At 41.0% G+C, this 20,106-nt stretch overlaps 1 protein-coding gene across 1 annotated transcript in view; it reads left to right on the plus strand.

Annotated features, from left to right (window-relative positions):
• DNAH6 (dynein axonemal heavy chain 6) overlaps positions 1 to 20,106 on the plus strand; it is a 291,936-nt gene that overhangs the window by 262,555 nt on the left and 9,275 nt on the right. Inside the window, 5 exon segments of the mRNA XM_079109750.1 lie at positions 515 to 642; positions 4,498 to 4,683; positions 5,174 to 5,246; positions 8,001 to 8,152; positions 10,891 to 11,113. Of these exon segments, the coding sequence (XP_078965876.1) occupies positions 515 to 642; positions 4,498 to 4,683; positions 5,174 to 5,246; positions 8,001 to 8,152; positions 10,891 to 11,113 (762 nt within the window).

Genomic DNA, 20,106 nt, shown 5'->3' on the forward strand with positions numbered 1-20,106 from the left:
CTTCTCCTCCTCCCCATAGTTATCCAGAATGAAAGGGAGTAGGTTTTGCTTTACTCTTTTGGGTTCATGACCTCCTTCTCCTCAGCACAGTCTCTCTTTATTTAACTTAAGCAATCAAGAACCTATCCACCTCTCTTAGAGTCAGAGTCTACATACTGGCACAGATAAAAATATCCATGGTGAGAAATAAAATACTCTGGTATAATGCTTTTTATGTACACACACACACACACACACACACACACATATATACACAGACACATGCACACACACATTTTTCCTCTGATACAAATGAATTTAAACTTGCATTTCTGTGATTTCTTCCATGTAAACAGGTGAATCACCAAAGTTATAAATAATAGAAATATTGTCACATTTAAGCCATGTACGTCTGGCTTACATAATGAAAGAAGTTGATTTTAGAAAAAAATGCTAAGATAAGCACATGATACTAGAATGTAATGAGAACAGAAATCAATGAGAACTGATCCAAGGAGTCATCTCTCTGTTTCAGAAACACTGGAAATGGAGGGTGCTTCTGAGAGCCTTTTTGTTAAGGATCATCAAGGACGCCTGAACTCCTTGACCACCGTTCTTGGCCAGGAAGTGGACCGGTTTAACAATCTACTAAAGTTAATACATGTATGAGAGCTCATGTACTTCTTTGTTACTGGATATCAAAGCCTCGTAGGAACTATATAATATGAGTGTGCTTAATGTTTTCAGTTCCCATCACTTCACCATTTCTATTTGAATGTGCTAATAACTCTTCAGATCCAGCTCATCTGTTGAATTTATCCTCCTTTAAAGAATCTGTATTCCTCTTTTCTAATAATGACTGAGTGATATGTGACATTACAGATCCTCAGTTTATCTATTATCCTTAGAATTACCACTGACAAACTAGAAATTTATCAGGGGTTTATGTTCTCAATTGAGGGTGAGTCAGTGCTTGTTTTCACTATCTACTTTGCATTTAATAATACAATTTTTATGCAAAACAATGAAAACCAAAGTTTTTTCAAAGTGTGGGTTACAGAATGCCTGCGCTAGAATCCTCTGTGGTATGTGTTCTAAATGTGTATTCCTGAAACTGAGCACAGCAGCAGACACCTGTATTCCCAGCTACTGGGGAGGATAAGGCAGGAGAATCACTTGAGCCCAGGAATTTGAAGCCAGCCTGAGCAAACTAGCAAGATCTTGTTTTGAAAAAAGAAAAGAAAGAAAGAAAGAAAGAAAGAAAGAAAGAAAGAAAGAAAGAAAGAAAGAAAGAAAGAAAGAAAGAAAGAAAGAAAGAAAGAAAGAAAGAAAGAAAGAAAGAAAGAAAGAAAGAAAGAAAGAAAGAAAGAAAGAAAGAAAGAAAGAAAGAAAGAAAGGGGAAAAGAAAAAGTAGATTCCTAGATCCTATTCCAGACCTTCTAAATCAGAATTACTTGACATGGTACCTGGGAATGTGAGGCTTTTGTTGGTTTGTTTGTTTCCCAGTAATGGAGGGATTAATCCCAGGGCCTCCCACATGGTAGGCAAGTGTTCTTCTATCACTGAGCCACACCCTCAACCCCATGAGTTTTAAGTAAACTCCCCTGATGATTTCAGTACTACTAAAATTTGCAAATTGTTTGATCATTTGCCTTGTGGTCACAGATTCATTCCCTTCCCCAACCCACTCTCCCTCAAGATTGCCAAAGGCCGTCTTAGTTTCTCTAACTAACTTTGATAAGAAAAGAAAAGAAGACCATTAGAATCCAAATATGGATTCTAACAAGATAGCGTTACTGTTCAGCACGGAACCTAATACCTGGCCAATGGGCAGGGTTTGGGGATAAAAAATGAGTTAAATTTTTTTAAAATCAAAGAGCATTTTTTTCTCCTATTGAAAAAACAAAGTCTTCATTTGTTGCTGCTTGCCTGACAATGCTTGACTTGTTAAGTGGGCACTGGGTCAGATGAATGTGTGAAGTTCTCACCTTGTGACCAAGACACCTCAACACATATATACCAATGTCAGCAGGCAGGGTGACTGGGTCAGGGTTTAACACCTTCTTTATCAAATAAATAAAGGTACTTGTTATGATACCATGATAAAACTCTCAATAAAGTAAAAGAACAAAGTGGAAATTCACTTTACTATCCCTTCACACCCCAGAGGAAGCCCTGTCTAGGGCAGGTATTCATTCTGCATTATGAGTTCTTTCAGGGATGAGCAGGGTGGCTCTCACAGCCTCAACAGATAACTTCCATCTCAGGGACTAGATGTCTGCTCCACTAATGTCTTTGACCAGCCAGTGAGAAGGAAGAAAGGGAGGGTCAAGGAAAAGCAGTTTCCTTAGAAAATTGTGATCCAGAAGTTCCACGTATCATTTCTTCTTGCGGTTCATTAGCCAAAACTTGGAACACATCCCAGCTGCAAGGGTAGCTGGGAAATATCATTTCTAGGAGGCTTACCATGTACCCAGCTAAAACCAAGGGGGTACTGCTGTTCTAAGGAAGAAGAGGAGATGGTTGCTGCTCATCTTTTGCCTTTTCCTCATTATGACACTTCACCTCTTTCAAGATGTCACTTCCTTTATGATGTGTTCCTGGAGCACCCACATTTCACTCTACCACCAGATGACTTATAAGCCCTTTCTCAGGGCTCCAAAATTTCAGGTATTTCTATCACTATACTTAGCACATTTTTTGTATATTCCCCCAGGAGTATAATTGCTCCAACAAAGAACTTCTTAAAACAGAGAATTGGTGTATTGGTCAATTCTGCTTCCTTAGTAACTGACATACTAAATCTTCCATGAATATTATAATGTACAAGTGAATTCATGTGATTTCCAGGCCTCAGATCTTAGGGGCATCAGGAATCACATTCAGGCACTCCCACACCTGAAGGCTGTCATGTACCAGAAGCTTCCCTCCTCCTGACCTCTGTCCAGTCCTGCCTTGTGCTGGCTTTGCCCCTAGCCTCATCTTCACCTTACTTTGGGAGCAGCAAGGCAGCACTGTGGTGGTGATCAGAAAAGCCCAGGGAAGGAGGCAGCACTCAGAGGCCTTGGGGACTGCCATCCTGGAGAGCTCACTTTCCTCCAGATAACTTCGGAACTGTGAGAGGGGCGGGTCCTGGGGTGAGGACACCCTTGCCCCTGCTATTGAGGCTTCTAGCCATAGGGAGAAGGAAGCATTTAAAGTATGCTTTTTCCCATTTAAACACACATGTATTTGCTGCTTCCTTTGGGGAATATCTGCTGCCCCTTGAGCTCTGTCTGCCTTAAGCAGGTCTTGAAAGTCCAAGAGTCTTTCCCCTCTGTTTTTCTCATTTCATGGTTCCCCTTGCTACCTTCCATTTCTTCCCTAAGATGGGGAACTGCCTTGGCCCTGGCTGAAGGCCTCCTTCCTTCCTGCACTCTACTGCAGATGGTTCTTCAGATCCTAAGGACAAATTAATTGGAACTGTTATTTTTCCTCCCACTGCCTCTTGTGAAAAGAGGTGCCAGGAGGAGGGGACCAACCAATTAACCTAAGAAGGAATAAAAGGATGCTGAGCCCTGTTTCATCCACAGATTGCCTGACTCGAGGACTATGTACATTTGATCCTTAGGCCTTATTTTTTGTTTAATCAACATAAACATGTCTAACTATTGTATTTTATCAAAATATGGCAGATTTCACAAACCTGGAACTCAGAAGAGCCATCACCAATCTATACTCTGCCCTTGTCATTAGCCAGGTAGCAAATGTCACCCTGTATTCCCTGTGACTGCTGCCAGTCCAGCATCTCCCAGGACTACTGCCTGCTTCTGTCTTTTATGAGAAGGAAAGGGTAAAAGACATGTTTTAAGGAAGTGTTTTCAGCACAAAGCGACCCCCTGATGTCAGGTGCTATAACTCTGGGGGATTTAGGCACCCGCTATGCAAAGATGGCCAATGATGTGAGATATTTCCTCTCTTCCCCTCTCCCCCACATCCCCAAGCTCTAGGGTACTCAAATCACTCATAGGTCCATTTTATTCTTGGCCCAAAAGAAAGCTAGGTAGTAGCATTTCTCCCAGCCATTTCTCAGCCTCAGGAAACAACTCTCCTATTTCCCTTCTTTCCACTGCATTGGACTTTGCTATTAACTACCTGACCTTCCTCCTATCCCCAAGTTGCATGTTACAAAAATGCATGAAATAGTTGAGCATGTGGGCACACACTTCCAGACCCCGCAATTTGGGAGGCTGAGGCTGGAGGATGGGAAGTTTGAGGCCAGTCTCAGCAACTCAACAATTTTGTGATACTCTTTCACACAAAGTAAAAAATAACAAGGACTAGGGATGTATCTCAGTTCACTGTAAAGCACCCTGGGGTTTGAACCTCAGTACCCAAAAAACATATGAAATATTGCAGTCTGATCCAGAAGACTGTGTGCAAAAAGGATGGAAAAAGCCAGTAAGCCCTTTGTATCATGAATGAGTGTCATCTACACTTGATAATTACATCTGTAACGGTACCAATCTTTCTTTTTAGACTTCTCTAGATACACTCAACAAAGCCATTGCTGGATTAGTGGTGATGTCTGAAGAAATGGAAAAGGTGTACAACAGTTTTCTTAACAACCAGGTTCCCTCTCTGTGGTCCAACACAGCATACCCATCCCTGAAGCCACTAGGATCATGGGTCAAAGATCTTATTCTGAGGACTGCGTTTGTGGATGTAAGAAAATTCACTCCTTTGAAATTTGATAACTCTGATATGGCCAGCCCTAAGGTCCCTCGGAGTCTCAGGTTAACAACTATTGAGGGATCATCTGAGCCCAGAGAAATACAAACTGTCAGAATGGCATCACTTTGAAAGTTTTGTACTGATTGTGTTATTTTTTCTAGGCTCTTATCCACATGTTCAACTTTAATTCCAGGTCATTCTTGGGGTTAAGCTATGCATGGGACCCCACTGTAAAGTACAGAGCAAATCAAACATGGGCCCAAAAAGTCAGATGTGACTTTGTTGTCATCTCCCCCATCCATCCGTCTACTAACCAGGTTCTGGATTTGCGATAAGACTGGTGGATAAGGAAGTAGAACAAGGCAGGTAGTCAAACGGAGATGACAACTAACTCCTAAGAGGCCCTTTAAAATATGGCTTTGATTTAGATGACAAACTCAATCTCAGAAATAAAATGCCTAATGATGTGTTTCTCCTTCAGTTGTGGCTCAAAAGAGGACAGCCCAAGTCCTTCTGGATCTCTGGTTTCTTCTTTCCTCAAGGATTTCTAACAGGTACTGGTGCTTTCCCAAGGAAAATCCCACAGGAAAAGATTTTTTGTTTTGTTTTGTTTTGTTTTATGCACAGGGTTTCTAGGAGCTGGAGAAATGCATATCTGCTAATGACCTGCAAACAGAGCTACTGATTGTAGGGAAGTCCAGCAAAGTCCTGCTCTTCCTTGATTATTGGTGGGGATTTGAGGATGGTGGAAACACCAGATGTTCACTAGCAACCTAGTTCATGCCCCTCTCAGATTATCTAAGTGTGCATTCCACTCCTGAATCCATGAACAGACTGTGTGTGATTCAGTTCCCCATGTGACCCACACTCAAGAGTGTCAACTACTTTCCACCGATTTACGCCCCAGCATTGAGCAGTCTCCTTCCCTCTAAAAATGCTCTTGAGAGAGTGTCATCTACATTCCCCATCACCCCTTGGGGAATATGGCTCCAAAAAGATGAAATCTGGGGCAACTAGATTCTAATTAGCCCAGTCCTAAACTTATCTCATTCTTAGTCCCTAATAAATAATCCATATAAAACAAGCTGGGCAAAATTCTAAAGTTAAGGATATTTAAGCAGTGAAAGACCTCCACAATGAAAACTATAGAAAATTGAAAAATGAAATTGAACTTCTTCAAAAAGATGGAAAGACCTTCAATGTTCATGAATTAGGCAGAATTAATATTGTAAAAATGGCCATGTTACCAAAAGCAATTTATAGATTCAGTGCAAACCCTACCAAAATACCCATAGTATTATTCACAAAACTAGAAAAAAGGTCCTAAAATTCATTTGGAAAAACAAAATACCCAGCATAGCCAAAGCAGTTCTAAGCCAAAAAAAGCAAATGCTGGAAACATCACAATACCTGACTTCAAATTATACTTCAGAGCTATAGTAACAAAACCTGCATGGTACTGACATAAAAACAGACACATAGCAATGGGACAGAGTAGAAGACACAGAGATAAACCTGTATATCTACAATCATCTGATCCTTGACAAAACTGCCAAAACATATTGGAGAAAAGACATACTTTTAACCAATGGTGCTGGGAAAATTGGTTATCCATATGCAGAAGAATGAGACTAGACACTATCCCTCACCCTGAACAAAGATTAACTCCAAATGGATCAAAGATCTAGGAATTATACCAGAAACTATGAAACTCCTAGAAGAAAACATAAGATCAACACTCCAACATATAGGCACAGACAATTACCTTCTCAGTAGAAGAAATAATGCTGAGTTCATAAATGGAATTGCATCAAGTTGAAAAGCTTCTGCACAACAAAAGAAACAAAAATATGAAGACAGAACCTACAGAATGGGAGAAAGTATTTGCTATCCACTCTTCTGACAGAGGGTCAATATATATATATATATATATATATATATATATATATATATATATATATATATAAATTAACACCAAAAGAAAATAAAACCCAATAACCCCATTAATAAATGGGCAAATGACATTTCTCAAAAGGAGAAATACAATGACCAACAAATACATGAAAATATGTTCCACATCATTAGCTATTAGATAAATGCAAATCAAAATTATACTGATTTCATCTTGCACCAGTCAAAATGGCAGTCACCAAGAATACAAACAATAGCCAGACACATGTGGCACACATAATCCCAGCTGCTTGGGAGGCTGAGGCAGGAGGATTATGAGTTCAAAGCCAGCCTCAGCAACTTAGTGAGGCCCTAAGCAACTTAGGGAGACCCTGTCTCTAAATTAAATATTTAAAAGGGCTAGGGATGTGGCTCAGTAGTTAAGCCAACATGGGTTTAATCCCCAGTACCAGGAAAAAAAAATACAAACAATAATAAATGCAGGAGAGGATGTGGAGAAAAAGGAACACTTTTACACTGTTGGTGGGTTTGTAAATTAGTACAACCACTGTGAAAATCAGTGTATGTCAATACCATGCAGGTTTTGTTGCTGTAGCTCTGATTAAAGTCATCACAGTGACACAATCATACCCATGTTTATAGTAGCACAATTCACAATAGCCAAACTATGGAACCAGGCTAAGGGTCCAGAAGACTGGGTAAAGAAAATGTGTCATATATATACAATGGAATTTTATTCAGTCATAAAGAAAAATGAAATTATGCCATTTGCATAAAAATAGGTGAACTTGAGAACATTTATTAAAATAAACCAAACTCAGAAGGTCAAGTTACATATATTTTCTCTCATATGTGGAATCTAGAGTGGAAAAAAAGAAAAGAAAAATGAGGAGGGCACTCATGGAAATCAAAGAGAAATCAGTTTGACAGAGGAAAGGGATGAGGGAGTGAGGAGGGGAGGGAAAGAAAATACTGAGGAATGATATTGATCAAATTATATTGTGAAATTGCATACATATATAAATTTGTAACAATGAATCCCACCATTACGTACATCTATAATGCACTAATTTAAAAATATGGAAAAAATAGAAAGGGATATTTGGCCATAAATCTTTCTCACCAGTTTGTCTCATGTCAGGGCCATTGACTTCAGAGTTGACCTTCTTTCCTCTCTTCCCAACCATGATCAGAACTTGTACATCTTTTGGATCCTTACCAACCAGCATGACCCCCCAGTTCATATATGAATTAATTTCTAGTAGAGTGGTAATAGTTGCATTTTCTATGGAGAGGAAGCTCTCTAATGCTAGAACAATCTAGTTGGGGTGAGGGGTACAGTGTGTGTGGAGCAGCAGTGTTGTCTAGAACCAGTCTTCTGGTTTTCATATTTACAGGAACTCTTCAAAACCATGCTCGGAAATACAATTTACCTATAGATGAACTGAGTTTCAAGTACAATGTTATTCCTTCCTACCGGGATCAAGCTGCAGTAATAGAAGCTGCCAAGACCATGCAGTTTGGACAGGAACTGCCCATGGACCTAGAGGTATTGTTTGCTTACCTGGCTGTTATGACAAAAAACTTCTATCCCATTGTATTCAAGAATTCAGCCAATCTCCCTTGCCCCAACCTCCTACCACCTCCCATTTGCAGGAGAAGGAGGGGCAGAATGGTAATTACACTCCGAAGACAAGCTCCCCCATTGGCAATGACTAGATGGGAATTGCCTAAATTTAGTCTGATTTAGAGTAACTTTTCTAAGCAATACTATTTTATTTCTTAGAAACATATGGTGACTTTTTCCATCTTGCAGAGATAATATAGCAAGACAGTTAAAAACAAGAGTTTCACAATCAAACAAACCTGAGTTTGAATTCTGATGCTCCCCACCATCAGCTGTGTGTGCTGGAGCCATTGCTAACATGTCTACACTTCACCATCTTCATTTGTAAAATGGGGCCAATGACACCAACCTCAGAGTTGAGTGCAGTGTAAATGAAATGGCAGATGTCATGTGACCACATAGCACTCCAATAATAAATTACTAGTATTATAGACTAAATCCACTCAGTTACCTCCTAGCAAAACTGATATGCTAGCTTTATACATTTTCTAGCTATAGCCTCTTTTGATAACTAGTAGGAAGGTGCTATGGAAGCAGTTTACTCAGTTAGTGCAGTAATTCTCAGTGTGCAGTTCCCAGACCAGCAGCAACAGCATCACCAAGGAACTTATTAGAAATGTAAATTTCCAGGCCCCATTCCAGACCTACTGAATCAGTTCTCCATGCTGGAACCCAGAAATCTATACTTTAATAAACGCCACAGGTAATTCTTAGCCCACTAAAATTTGAGAACAACTGCTCCAAAATATGAGTAATTCTCAACTTTGGCTGCAATTAGAATCACCAGATGAACTATTTAAACATCCCAGGTCACACTCTGATCACATCAGAATTTCTGGAGTAGTTCCAGGCATTGTTTTTGTTCTGTTTTGTTTTAAGATCCCCTAGTGTGTCTACTAGAGGCACTCAGGGACAAGAACTGCCACTTGATCTGTGCTGCCTGGGTTAGATGTGCAGAGATACTGATGAGGGAAGGGAACCTCTGCCTCTAAGCATCTCTCCACCCAGCGTGCCTTATAAATATTATTTTTTCTATATGTGCTATGAGATCAAAGACCTGGTCCTGATTGCTTTTGTCAAGAAACTGTTCTCTAATCAATCAGAATAGTTGGGGTGAATGACTCATGAAAATTTCCTTAAAACATCATGGTCTTTATTAGTAGAAATTGCTTCTGGGTAATTGAATCAGTATCCCAACATTAATCTTATTAGATACTTTTTCTGATTAGCAATGCATAAAAAGTCAGCCATATTCATGACTTATTCTATGAAATACTATAAGGTAAATGCCTCTTAGTTGCCTGTATCTTCAAATAATAATAAAAAGGCATACATGATTAAAGAAATTTGTTTTAGGATCAAAATAATTTTCAAAGTTAGGAGAAAATAAATTTAGAGATGCACTCCTCATTATTTTGAGACCCTTCTTGGACAGAATGGTGTCCCAGGCCCATATCAGGAATAATTAAGGTAGCAGGAGGGAAAACACCTACATAAAAGCTCTCACCAAAACTTTCCAGGATGGTGACCCTGCTCTGTGCCTGGCACACACTCTCTGCCACAGAGGCTGCCTAACAGAGTTTACAGTGACCACCAGGACCTCTCATGCTCCACCCCACCCATCCTGTGCACTGAATCATAACAATGCCTTAGAATCTCTGAGCTCTCTGGGGACCTCAGATTGTCTAACTGGCCTGTCTTTTGATCCATCCAGCAAATGTTTGAAAAAGACAGCCAGGGTATATGCTTAGACAGTTTGTCATCTGTTACAAACAGGCAGGAAGACTGGCAGCCAATTTGCCACCTTTGTGCCACTTAGGAAAAATCTCTCCCTCTGTGTGGATGCCAGATGGCTCCTATACATGGTTTGGCAAGAAGGTGACAAGATGACTTTCCGACAACCCTACATCTACATAGCAGCTAAGAAAACAGGAAGCCCACCTCACCCTGCTGCACCCAAGAAACAGAAGGTTAAGGACACCAAACAGCAGACGGGCCCAAAAGAATTCATTCATTATAACCTGGACTACATATTGCCCACAATACTTAATCCTCTGTCCACAAGCATAGGTCTCCTTTTATTCAAAGACTCAGGCCCAGGCCCAGAATTGGAAAGATGTCACATATGTACGCTTGGAGACATCCAATCCCAGGACACTAAAGGACAGGGTCTCTCTTCTCTTTCCCCCTTTCAATAGTAACATTAAAAAGCAATTGTATTTCATTAAGTGAAAAGAAAGAAAAGAAAGGAATTTTCCTTAAAGACTGCAAATATTATTGCAGATATACAATCTGTCTTCAAAGAGGGCATCCATATTCATGCAAGACCTTGCTAAGAATAACAGATGATAATCCCACCACTCTTATCCTACCCACTTCCCAAGAGAAAGGGAAAGCTATATTATCATGCTATCAGAAAGACCATAAATGGACTTCCTAGGGGCATCCCTATTGAATCCTGGTGGGGTATGGAAAGTATGAGATTTGATATCAAACTGAGAAGCAAATTATTTTACCTCTCAGACCCTTGAGATGCCCCTCTTTAAAATATAGTAACAATAATTTTAGGGTTTTTTTTTAGAATTATTTGTTAAGGATGTGACTGGCCCTCACTGCTGATCACCTTCTCCTCCTCTCACCTCTAAACTTGTATCTTTCAGTTACCCTCTCCTGAGGATGGTGTTCTTGTTCATGGGATGTTTATGGATGCTTCTCGATGGGATGATGAGGCGATGGTAATAGAAGATGCCTTGCCTGGACAGATGAATCCAATGCTACCTGTGGTGCATTTTGAACCACAACAAAACTATGAGCCAGATCCAACACTTTACCATTCCCCACTCTATAAAACAGGGGCCCGGGCAGGAACACTCTCAACTACAGGTAAGGATGTTCTTAAGATTAGTACAAATAATGACCAAATAAAAACTTCAATGGAAGCCCAAACACTGGCTGTAATGCACAAGGGAGTTCTCTGGTCAGTTAACTAGACTTAAAATAAGGCCACCTGTAACTTATGAATTTACAAATGTTATAAATTGTGTTTGTTCTAATATTGAGTATAGATTGACATTACAAAATTAATGCTTATTTCTGTTAGAATCTAATAAGTAGAAAATACAGCTTAATGAGCAGAGACTTCCAATTTCAAAATGCTGAATTAAAGGAATACCAAAATACCTCTCTCTCTCTCTCTCTCACTCACTCACTCAAATTCATTTTGACTCATCTAAGAAAAGAGGTGTTTAAAAGGAACAGATAAGTGGAAAGTTCTGTTGCAAAACTCTGGATCTGAAACTCAGACACAACCCTGAAAAAAGAAAGCACATAGAAAGGAAACCATCTCAAAGAAAAGCCAAGAAACAGTTAAAGAATGAACAGAAAAAAAAAAAGTTCCTCAAAATACAGCACCATGTGATAGGAAAAATTAACATTTTGAAAAGAGCCAAAATCTCTAATATTTCTCTAGTAAGAAACCTAGAAGTGAGGAAAATGGAAAGAAGGGCATATTTGAAAAAAATAATGGTTGATAATCTACCAAAACTAAAGAAACTCTTGCGTCCTTAGATTAAGAGATCTCACAAACTAGGGGGATGATTTTTAAAATTTTTTTATTGTAAACAAATGGGGTACAACTTCTTTCTATGTTTGTACATGAAGTAGAGGCATACATTTGTATAATCATACATTTACAAGGGGTAATGGTGTTTGATTCATTCTGTTATTTTTTTCCTTCCCCCTACCCCTCCCACCCCTCTTTTCCCTCTATACAGTCCCTCCTTCCTCCATTCTTACCACCCTCCCACCCCCCATTATGCATCATCATCCGCTTATCAGACAGATCATTCGTCCTTTCGTTTTTGAGATTGGCTTATCTCACCATGATATTCTCCAATTTCATCCATTTGCCTGTAAATGCCATAATTTTATCATTCTTTATGGCTGAGTAACATTCCATTGTATATATATATACCACAGTTTCTTTATCCATTCATCAACTGAAGGACATCTAGGTTGGTTCCACAATCTGGCTATTGTAAATTGAGCAGCTAGGAACATTGATGTGGCTGCATCACTGTAGTATTCCAATTTGAAGTCCTCTGGGTATAGGCCAAGGAGTAGGATAGCTGGGTCAAATGGTGATTCTATTCCAAGTTTTCTGAGGAATCTCCACATTGCTTTCCAGAGCAGCTGTACTAATTTGCAACCACATCAGCAATGTATGAGTATACCTTTTTCCCCACATCCTTGCCAACACCTATAATTGCTTGTATTCTTGATAATCGCCATTCTAATTGGGGTGAGATGGAATCTTAGGGTAGTTTTGACTTGCATTTCTCTTATTACTAGAGATGTTGAACATTTTTTTCATATATCTGTTGATTGCTTGTAGATCATCTTCTGTGAAGTGTCCATTTCCTTAGCCCATTTGTTGATTGGGTTATTTATATTCTTGGTGTAGAGTTTTTTGAGTTCTTTATATATTCTGGAAATTAGTGCTCTATCTGAAGTATGAGTGGCAAAGATTTTCTCCCACTCTGTAGGTTCTCCCTTCACATTGCTGATAGTTTCCTTTGCTGAGACAAAGTTTTTTAGTTTGAATCTATCCCAGTTGTTGATTCTTGCTTTTATTTCTTGTGCTGTGGGAGTCCTGTTAAGGAAGTCTGATCCTAAGCCAACATGTTGAAGATTTGGCCATACTTTTTCTTCTATAAGATGCAGGATCTCTGGTCTGATTCCAAGGTCCTTGATCCATTTTGAGTTGAGTTTTGTGCAGGGTGAGAGATAGGGGTTTAGTTTCATTCTGTTGCATATGAATTTCCAGTTTTCCCAGCACCATTTGTTGAAGAGGCTATCTTTTCTCCATTGCATATTTTTGGAACCTTTGTCTAGTATAAGAAAACTGTATTTATTTGGGTTTGTGTCCGTGTCCTCTATTCTGTACCATTGATCTACCTGTCTACTTTGGTACCAACAGCATGCCTTTTTGTTACTATTGCTTTGTAGTGTGATTGAAGATCTGGTATTGCGATACCCCCTGCTTCACTCTTCCTGCTAAGGATTGCTTTAGCTATTCCAGGTTTCTTATTATTCCAGATGAATTTCATAATTGCTTGCTCTATTTGTGTAAGGTTGTCATTGGGATTTTAATTGGAATTGCATTGAATCTATATAGCACTTTTGGTAGTATGGCCATTTTGACAATATAAATTCTGCCTATCCAAGAACATGGGAGATCTTTCCATCTTCTAAGGTTTTCTTTAACTTCCTTCTTTAGTGTTCTGTAGTTCTCATTGTAGAGGTCTTTCACCTCTTTTGTTAGATTCATTCCCAAGTATTTTACTTTTTTCGAGACTATTATGAATGGGGTAGTTTTCCTAACTTCTCTTTCCAAAGATTCATCACTTATATATAAAAGTGCATTAGCTTTTTGAGCACTGATCTTATATCCTGCTACTTTACTGAATTCACTTATTAGTTCTAAAAATTTTCCGGTGGAGTTTCCCAGTTCCTCTAAATATAGAATAATGTCATCAGCAAATAGGGATAGTTTGAGTTCCTCTTTTCCTGTTTGTATCCCTTTAATTTCCTTGGTCTGTCTAATTGCTCTGGCTAGAGTTTCAAGGATGATGTTGAATAGAAGTGGTGAAAGAGGGCATCCCTGCCTTGTTCCAGTTTTTAGGGGGAATGCTTTCAGTTTTTCACCATTTAGAATGATATTAGCCATGGGCTTAGCATAGATGGCCTTTACAATGTTAAGGAATGTTCCCACTATCCCTATTTTTTCTAGTGTTTTGAGCATGAAGGGATGCTGTATTTTATTAAATGCTTTTTCTGCATCTATCAAAATATTCATGTAATTCTTAACTTTAAGTCTGTTGATATGGTGAATTACATTTATTGATTTCCAGATGTTGAACCAAACTTGCATCACTGGATAAAACCCACTTGATCGTGGTGCACTATCTTTTTACTATGTTTTTGTGTTCAATTTGCTAAAATTTTGTTGAGAATTTTTGCATCAATGTTCATTAAGGATATTGGTCTAAAATTTTCTTTCCTCAATGTGTCTCTGTCTGGTTTAGGTATCAGGGTGATATTGGTTTCATAGAATGAGTTTGGGAGGGTTCTCTCCTCTTCTATTTCATGGAATACTTTGAGAAGTATTGGAATGAGCTCTTCTTTACAGGTTTTGTAGAACTAGGCTGAGAACCCATCTGGCCCCGGACTTTTCTTTGTTGGTAGGCTTTTGATGACCTCTTCTATTTCATTACTTGAAATTGATCTATTTAAATTGTTTATGTCCTCCTGGTTCAGTTTAGGTAATTCATATGTCTGTAGAAAGCTGTTGATGTCTTCGAGATTTTCTATTTTGTTGGAGTATAGATTTTCAAAATAGCTTCTAATTACGTTTTGTATTTCAATCGTGTCTGTTCTGATATTTCCTTGTTCATTCCAAATTTTAGCAATTTGAGTTTTCTCTTTCCTTCTCTTTGTTAGTGTGGCTAAGGGTTTATCAATTTTGTTTATTTTGTCAAAGAACCAAGTGTTTATTTTGTCAATTTTTTTGATTGTTTCTTTTGTTTCAATTTCATTGATTTCAACTCTGATTTTAACTATTATCTTCCTCTACTACTTTTGGTATTGCTCTGTTCTTCTTTTTCTCGGGCTTTGAACTGTAGTGTTAGATCCTTTATTTGATGATTTTCTCTTCTTTTATTGAATGCACTCCATGAAATAAATTTTCCTCTATGTACTGCTTTCATAGTGTCCCAGAGATTTTGATATGATGATTCTCTGTTTTCATTTACCTCTAAGAGTTTTTTTTTTTTTATTTTCCCCCCTGATGTCCTCTGTTATCCATTCATTATTCAATAGTGTACTATTTAATCTCCAGGTGTTGGAGTAGTTTCTGGTTTTTACTCTGTCATTTATTTCTAGTTTCAATCCATTATGATCTGATAAAATACAATTTAGTATCTCTATCTTCTTGCATTTGCTATCACTAGCTTTGTGGCATAAAATATGGTCTATTTTAGAGAAGGATCCATGTGCTGCTGAGAAGAAAGTGTATTTGCTCTTTGTTGGATGATATATTCTATATATGTCCGTTAAGTCTAAATTATTGATTGTGTTATTGAGATCTGTGGTTTCTTTGTTCAATTTTTGTTTGGAAGATCTGTCCAGTGGGGAGAGAGGTGTGTTAAAGTCACCTAGTATTACTGTTTTGTGGTCTATTTGATTCCTGGAATTGAGAAGGATTTGTTTGACATACACGAATGAGCCACTTTTTGGGGCATAGATATTTATGATTGTTATATCTTGCTGATTTATGCTTCCCTTAAGCAGTATGAAATGTCCTTCTTTATCCCTTCTGACTAGTTTTGGCTTGAAGTCCACATTATCTGATATGAGGATGGGTACTCCAGCTTTTTTGCTGAGTCCATGTGCATGGTATGTTTTTTCCCATCCTTTCACCTTTAATGTGTGAGTATATCTTTCTGTGAGATGAGTCTCTTGCAGACAGCAAATTGTTGGATCTTTCTTTTTAATCTAACTGCCAGTCTATGTCTTTTGATTGATGGGTTCAGGCCATTAACATGCAGGGTTATTATTGAGATATTATTTGTATTCCCGGTCGTTTCACTCATTTTTTTTTAACATGACTTGGTTTCCCCTTTATTTGGCTCCTCCTTTTGCTGATTTACATCGTTGTTTTCATCTCTTCTTCATGGAATATTTTGCTGAGAATGTTCTGTAGTGCTGGCTTTCTTTTTGTAAATTCTTTTAGCTTTTGTTTATCATGAAGGATTTTATTTCATCTTCAAATCTGAAGGTAAGTTTTGCTGGGTATAAGATTCTTGGTTGGCATCCTTTTTCCTTCAGAGCTTGAAAAATGTTGTTCCAGCCCTTCTAGCTTTTAGGGTCTGGGTTGAAAAATATGCTGATATCCATATTGGTTTCCCTCTGAAAAAATTTGATTCTCTTCTCTCACAGCCTTTAAAATTGTCTTTATTTTGTATGTTAGGTATTTTCATAATAATGTGCCTTCATTGGGTCTGTTGTAATTTTGTATATTTGGAGACCTGTAAGCCTCTTGTACTTGATTTTCCATTTCATTTTCAGATTGAAATTTTCTGATATTATTTCATTGAATAGATTGTTCATTCCTTTGGTTTGTTTCTCTGTGTCTTCCTCAATCCCAATAATTCTTAAATTTGGCCTTTTCATGATATCTCATAATTCTTGTAGATTCTCTTCATGATTTCTTACCAACTTCTCTGTTTGGTCAACTTTGTTTTCAAGATTAAATATTTTGTCTTCAATGTCTGAGGTTCTGTCTTCCAGGTGTTCTATCCTATTGGTTATGCTTTCTATGGAGTGTTTAATTTGGTTTATTGTTTCCTTCATTTCAAGGATTTCTGTTTGTTTGTTTTTTTTTTTTTTCAGTATCTCAAACTCTTTTTTGAAATGATCTTTTGCTTCCCACATTTGCTCTTTTATCTGTTGATTAGTGGGATCATTCAAAGCCTGCATTTACTCTTTTATCTCATCATTTGCTTCTCTGATCATTTTAATTATGTACATTCTGAACTCCCTTTCTGACCTATCTTCTGCCATGCTCTCATTGGATTTTATCAATGTAGCATCTAGGTTTGTTTGAGACATTTTCTTTCCGTGTTTTCTCATATTGGTCAGGTATCTACCCCTCTACTAATGAAACTCTGAGATATTGCAGATTTCCTCTATTGACTTATCGTGTCCCTGTAGATTTCCAATAACTCACCTCTTAGCCTTTAGTAACCTGAAGTCTTAGAGGAACTTGATCATGCAGTGCTCCACAAGGAAGTTGCCCCTCTAGGGGTGATGGCCTTCAGGTGGGGTATATTCCCTGCTAGTGGGCAGAGTCGCCTCCACTGTTTGACTGATGGTCAGCCAAATGGGGACTAGATGCGGGCTGGGGCACGGCTGGTCTGGGCCTGTGTCACTGGTTCTACCACCCTGGTGGGAAAGATTTGCCCGGCAGGAAAGACTCACCCGGAGGGGAAGTCTTGCTGGGCAGCTCTCCTCCAAGAAGTTCCTTTCAGTCCAGAACTACCACCTGGGCTCAGCAGCCCTCCTCTGCAATGTTCCCAGGAGTCCGGACCTACCTCCTGGGCCAGGGAGCTTCACCCTGTGCCAATGTCTCTCTCTGGGCGGCCCTCCTCCGAGAAGCTGCCTGAGGTTCAGTCCTGCCACCTGTGCCTGGGACCCTCGCTCTGTACTGAAGCCTCTCTTTGGGTGGCCCTCCTCTACAATGCTCTGGGTTGTCAGGTTTCACGGCTCCAGCAGGGGAATCTCACTGGGCAACTCTGCTCCACAATGTTCCCTGCATTCTGGGATTACTGCCCCATCTGGGGAGCCTCACCCAGTGGGAGAGACTCTCCCGGCCGCTCTGAGTTGGTTCTGAGTCTCTCAATACCTCCTCTTGAATCCTGAGTTCTGTCAGAGGGCCTCCAGTCTCCTGTAGGTGTCTCAGGAAGGGAGCCGCCCTTCTGATGATGGTGGCCAGGCCCTCAGGAATAATTCAAATGCCTGCACCAGCCTCCAAAGAAGCTGGGGAGCCCCAGCGAGGGTGCGCTGAGTCAGCACAGAGGCAAGTGCAGTGTCCCTCAGCAGTAGGGGTCAGGCAGGCAGGCTCAGCAGTGGCATCCTATCTCGGTGTGGGGTCGGTCGGGCTCAGTGATCAGTGGGGTGATTTTTAAAATAGTGAAGATATGTGTTGATACCTTTAACGTGCTTAGAGAAGTGTCCAGTATATAGTAAATACCACCTAAGTACACTGCAGATAGAATAAGCAGTCATGATGAAAATTTTGTCTGAACAGTGATTCAGCTTTTTCCCTGGATTTGGATGTAAACTTATGGGTGACAAAATTAGATTTAAGAACTATGGAATATTTCACTTTAAGAAAGAAGATTGGAGTTTCAAGATGGCGGCCTAGAGGGTGGCTGCATTTCATGTTGCTCCAGGACTCAGGATTCAGAAGAGGAGATATTGAGACACTTGGGACCAACTCAAAGCAGCCGGGTGACTCTCACCCATTGGGAAGGCATCTCGGATGGGACGGTGGTCCCGGAACGCAGGAAACTTTGTGAAGTAGAGCTGCTGGCGAGACACCCCTCCCCCCGCTGGAGCAGTGAACTCAGACAACTGGGAGCCCCGCAAAGGAGGCCGCTCGGCACAGCGCTGGGACTCGGAGCAACCACTGGGGCTCCGGCGGCTGCCCAAGGGAGGAGTGGTGAGGAGAGCTGTGTGGACTCAGGACACCGGGGCCTGCCCTGAGGAGGAGAAGGAGGAGCATGGCCGCTTGGATTTGGAGTGACTGCACCAGAGCTACAGGCGGTTGCCAGAGGAGAAGCTCCGCGGCGAGCTGTTTGGACTCAGAACGACGCTTCTGAACCCCGGGGCCTGCCCTGAGGACGAGGAGGAGGAAGAGGAGCGCAGCCACTTGGATTCAGAGTGACTACACCAGAGCTACAGGCGGTTGCCAGAGGAGGAGATGCGTGGCGAGCTGTTTGGACTCAGACCACTTCTGAACACCGGGGTCTGCCCGGAGGAGTAGGAGGAGGAGGAGGAGGAGCGCGGCAGGTCGTTTGGACTCACAGTGACTGCATTACCGCTCCAGGCGGCTGCTCAGAGGAAATTGCGAGTGGTGAGTTGTTTGGACTTAAAGTGACAGCTCCTGAACACAGGGGGGCTGCCTGGAGGAGAAGCTTGGTGGGACGCTTGGTCTTGAGTGGCCGCACCAGAGCTCCGGGCGGTTGCCCAGAGGACCCGTGCAGCGGGTCACGTGGATTCAGAGCCACTCAGAGCGACCGCTCCTGAACACCCGGGGGGTTATCTGGAGAAGGAGGAGGAACGGGGAGGGTCACTTCGACTCGGAGTGATTGATTGCCCAGGGCTACGGGTGGTTGGTGGGAGGTGGAGGCACGCAGTGAGTTTCTTGGACTCCTAGTGACCGCACCGGAATACTGGGCGGCTGTCTGGAGGAAGAGGCGTGTGGCGGGTCTCTGGGATTCAGAGCGATTGTACAGGGCCCCAGGTGGCTGCTCAGAGGAGGGGCCGCATAGCCAGGCGATCAGGTGCAGAGCAGGGTCCCAGGATCTAGGAGGCTTCTGGGTGGAAGAGCCGCGCAGAGACAGGCTTAGGGCGGAGCGAAGGTTTCAGGCCTGCGGGCAGATTCTCTGAGGAGGGGCAGCCTAAGGAGATTCATCTGCGAAGGGTGAGGCTCCCAGGCCCAGGAGGTAGGGCCGGGCCCCTGGGAACTTTGCAGAGGAAGGCAGCCCAGCCCAGGCGGTAGCTGTAAATTGAGGGGAACCTCTAGGAGGGAAGTGACCAGCGAGACCTCCCCACCGGGTGAGTCTTCCCTGCTGGGTGAGGTTTCCCCACAAGGACGGTAAAACCAGAGACTCAGGCCCAAACAGGCCTTGCCTCAGCCCGCAGCCTAGGTCCCCTTTGGATGACCATTGGTCAACAAGTGGAGGCACCTCTACCCACTAGCAGGGATTATACCCCACCTGCAGGCCACCACTCCTAGAGAGGCAGCTTCCTTGTGGAGCACCGCATTATCAACTTCCTCCAAGACTTCAGCCTACTGAAGGCTAAGGGGGGATATATATAGAAATCTTCAGGGACATTGTAAGTCAATAGAGGAAATCTGCAATATCTCAGCGGTCCTCTGATACCTGAACAATATGAGAAAACAAGGAAAGAAAATGCTGCAAACAAATCTATATATTACATCAATAAAACCCAATGACAGCATGGCAGAAGAAATGATAGAAAAGGAGTTCAGAATGTACATAATTAAAATGATCAGAGAAGCAAACGAT

The sequence above is a fragment of the Sciurus vulgaris genome (genome assembly GCF_902686455.1).
Source record: "Sciurus vulgaris genome assembly, chromosome: 14".
NCBI lineage: Eukaryota > Metazoa > Chordata > Mammalia > Rodentia > Sciuridae > Sciurus > Sciurus vulgaris.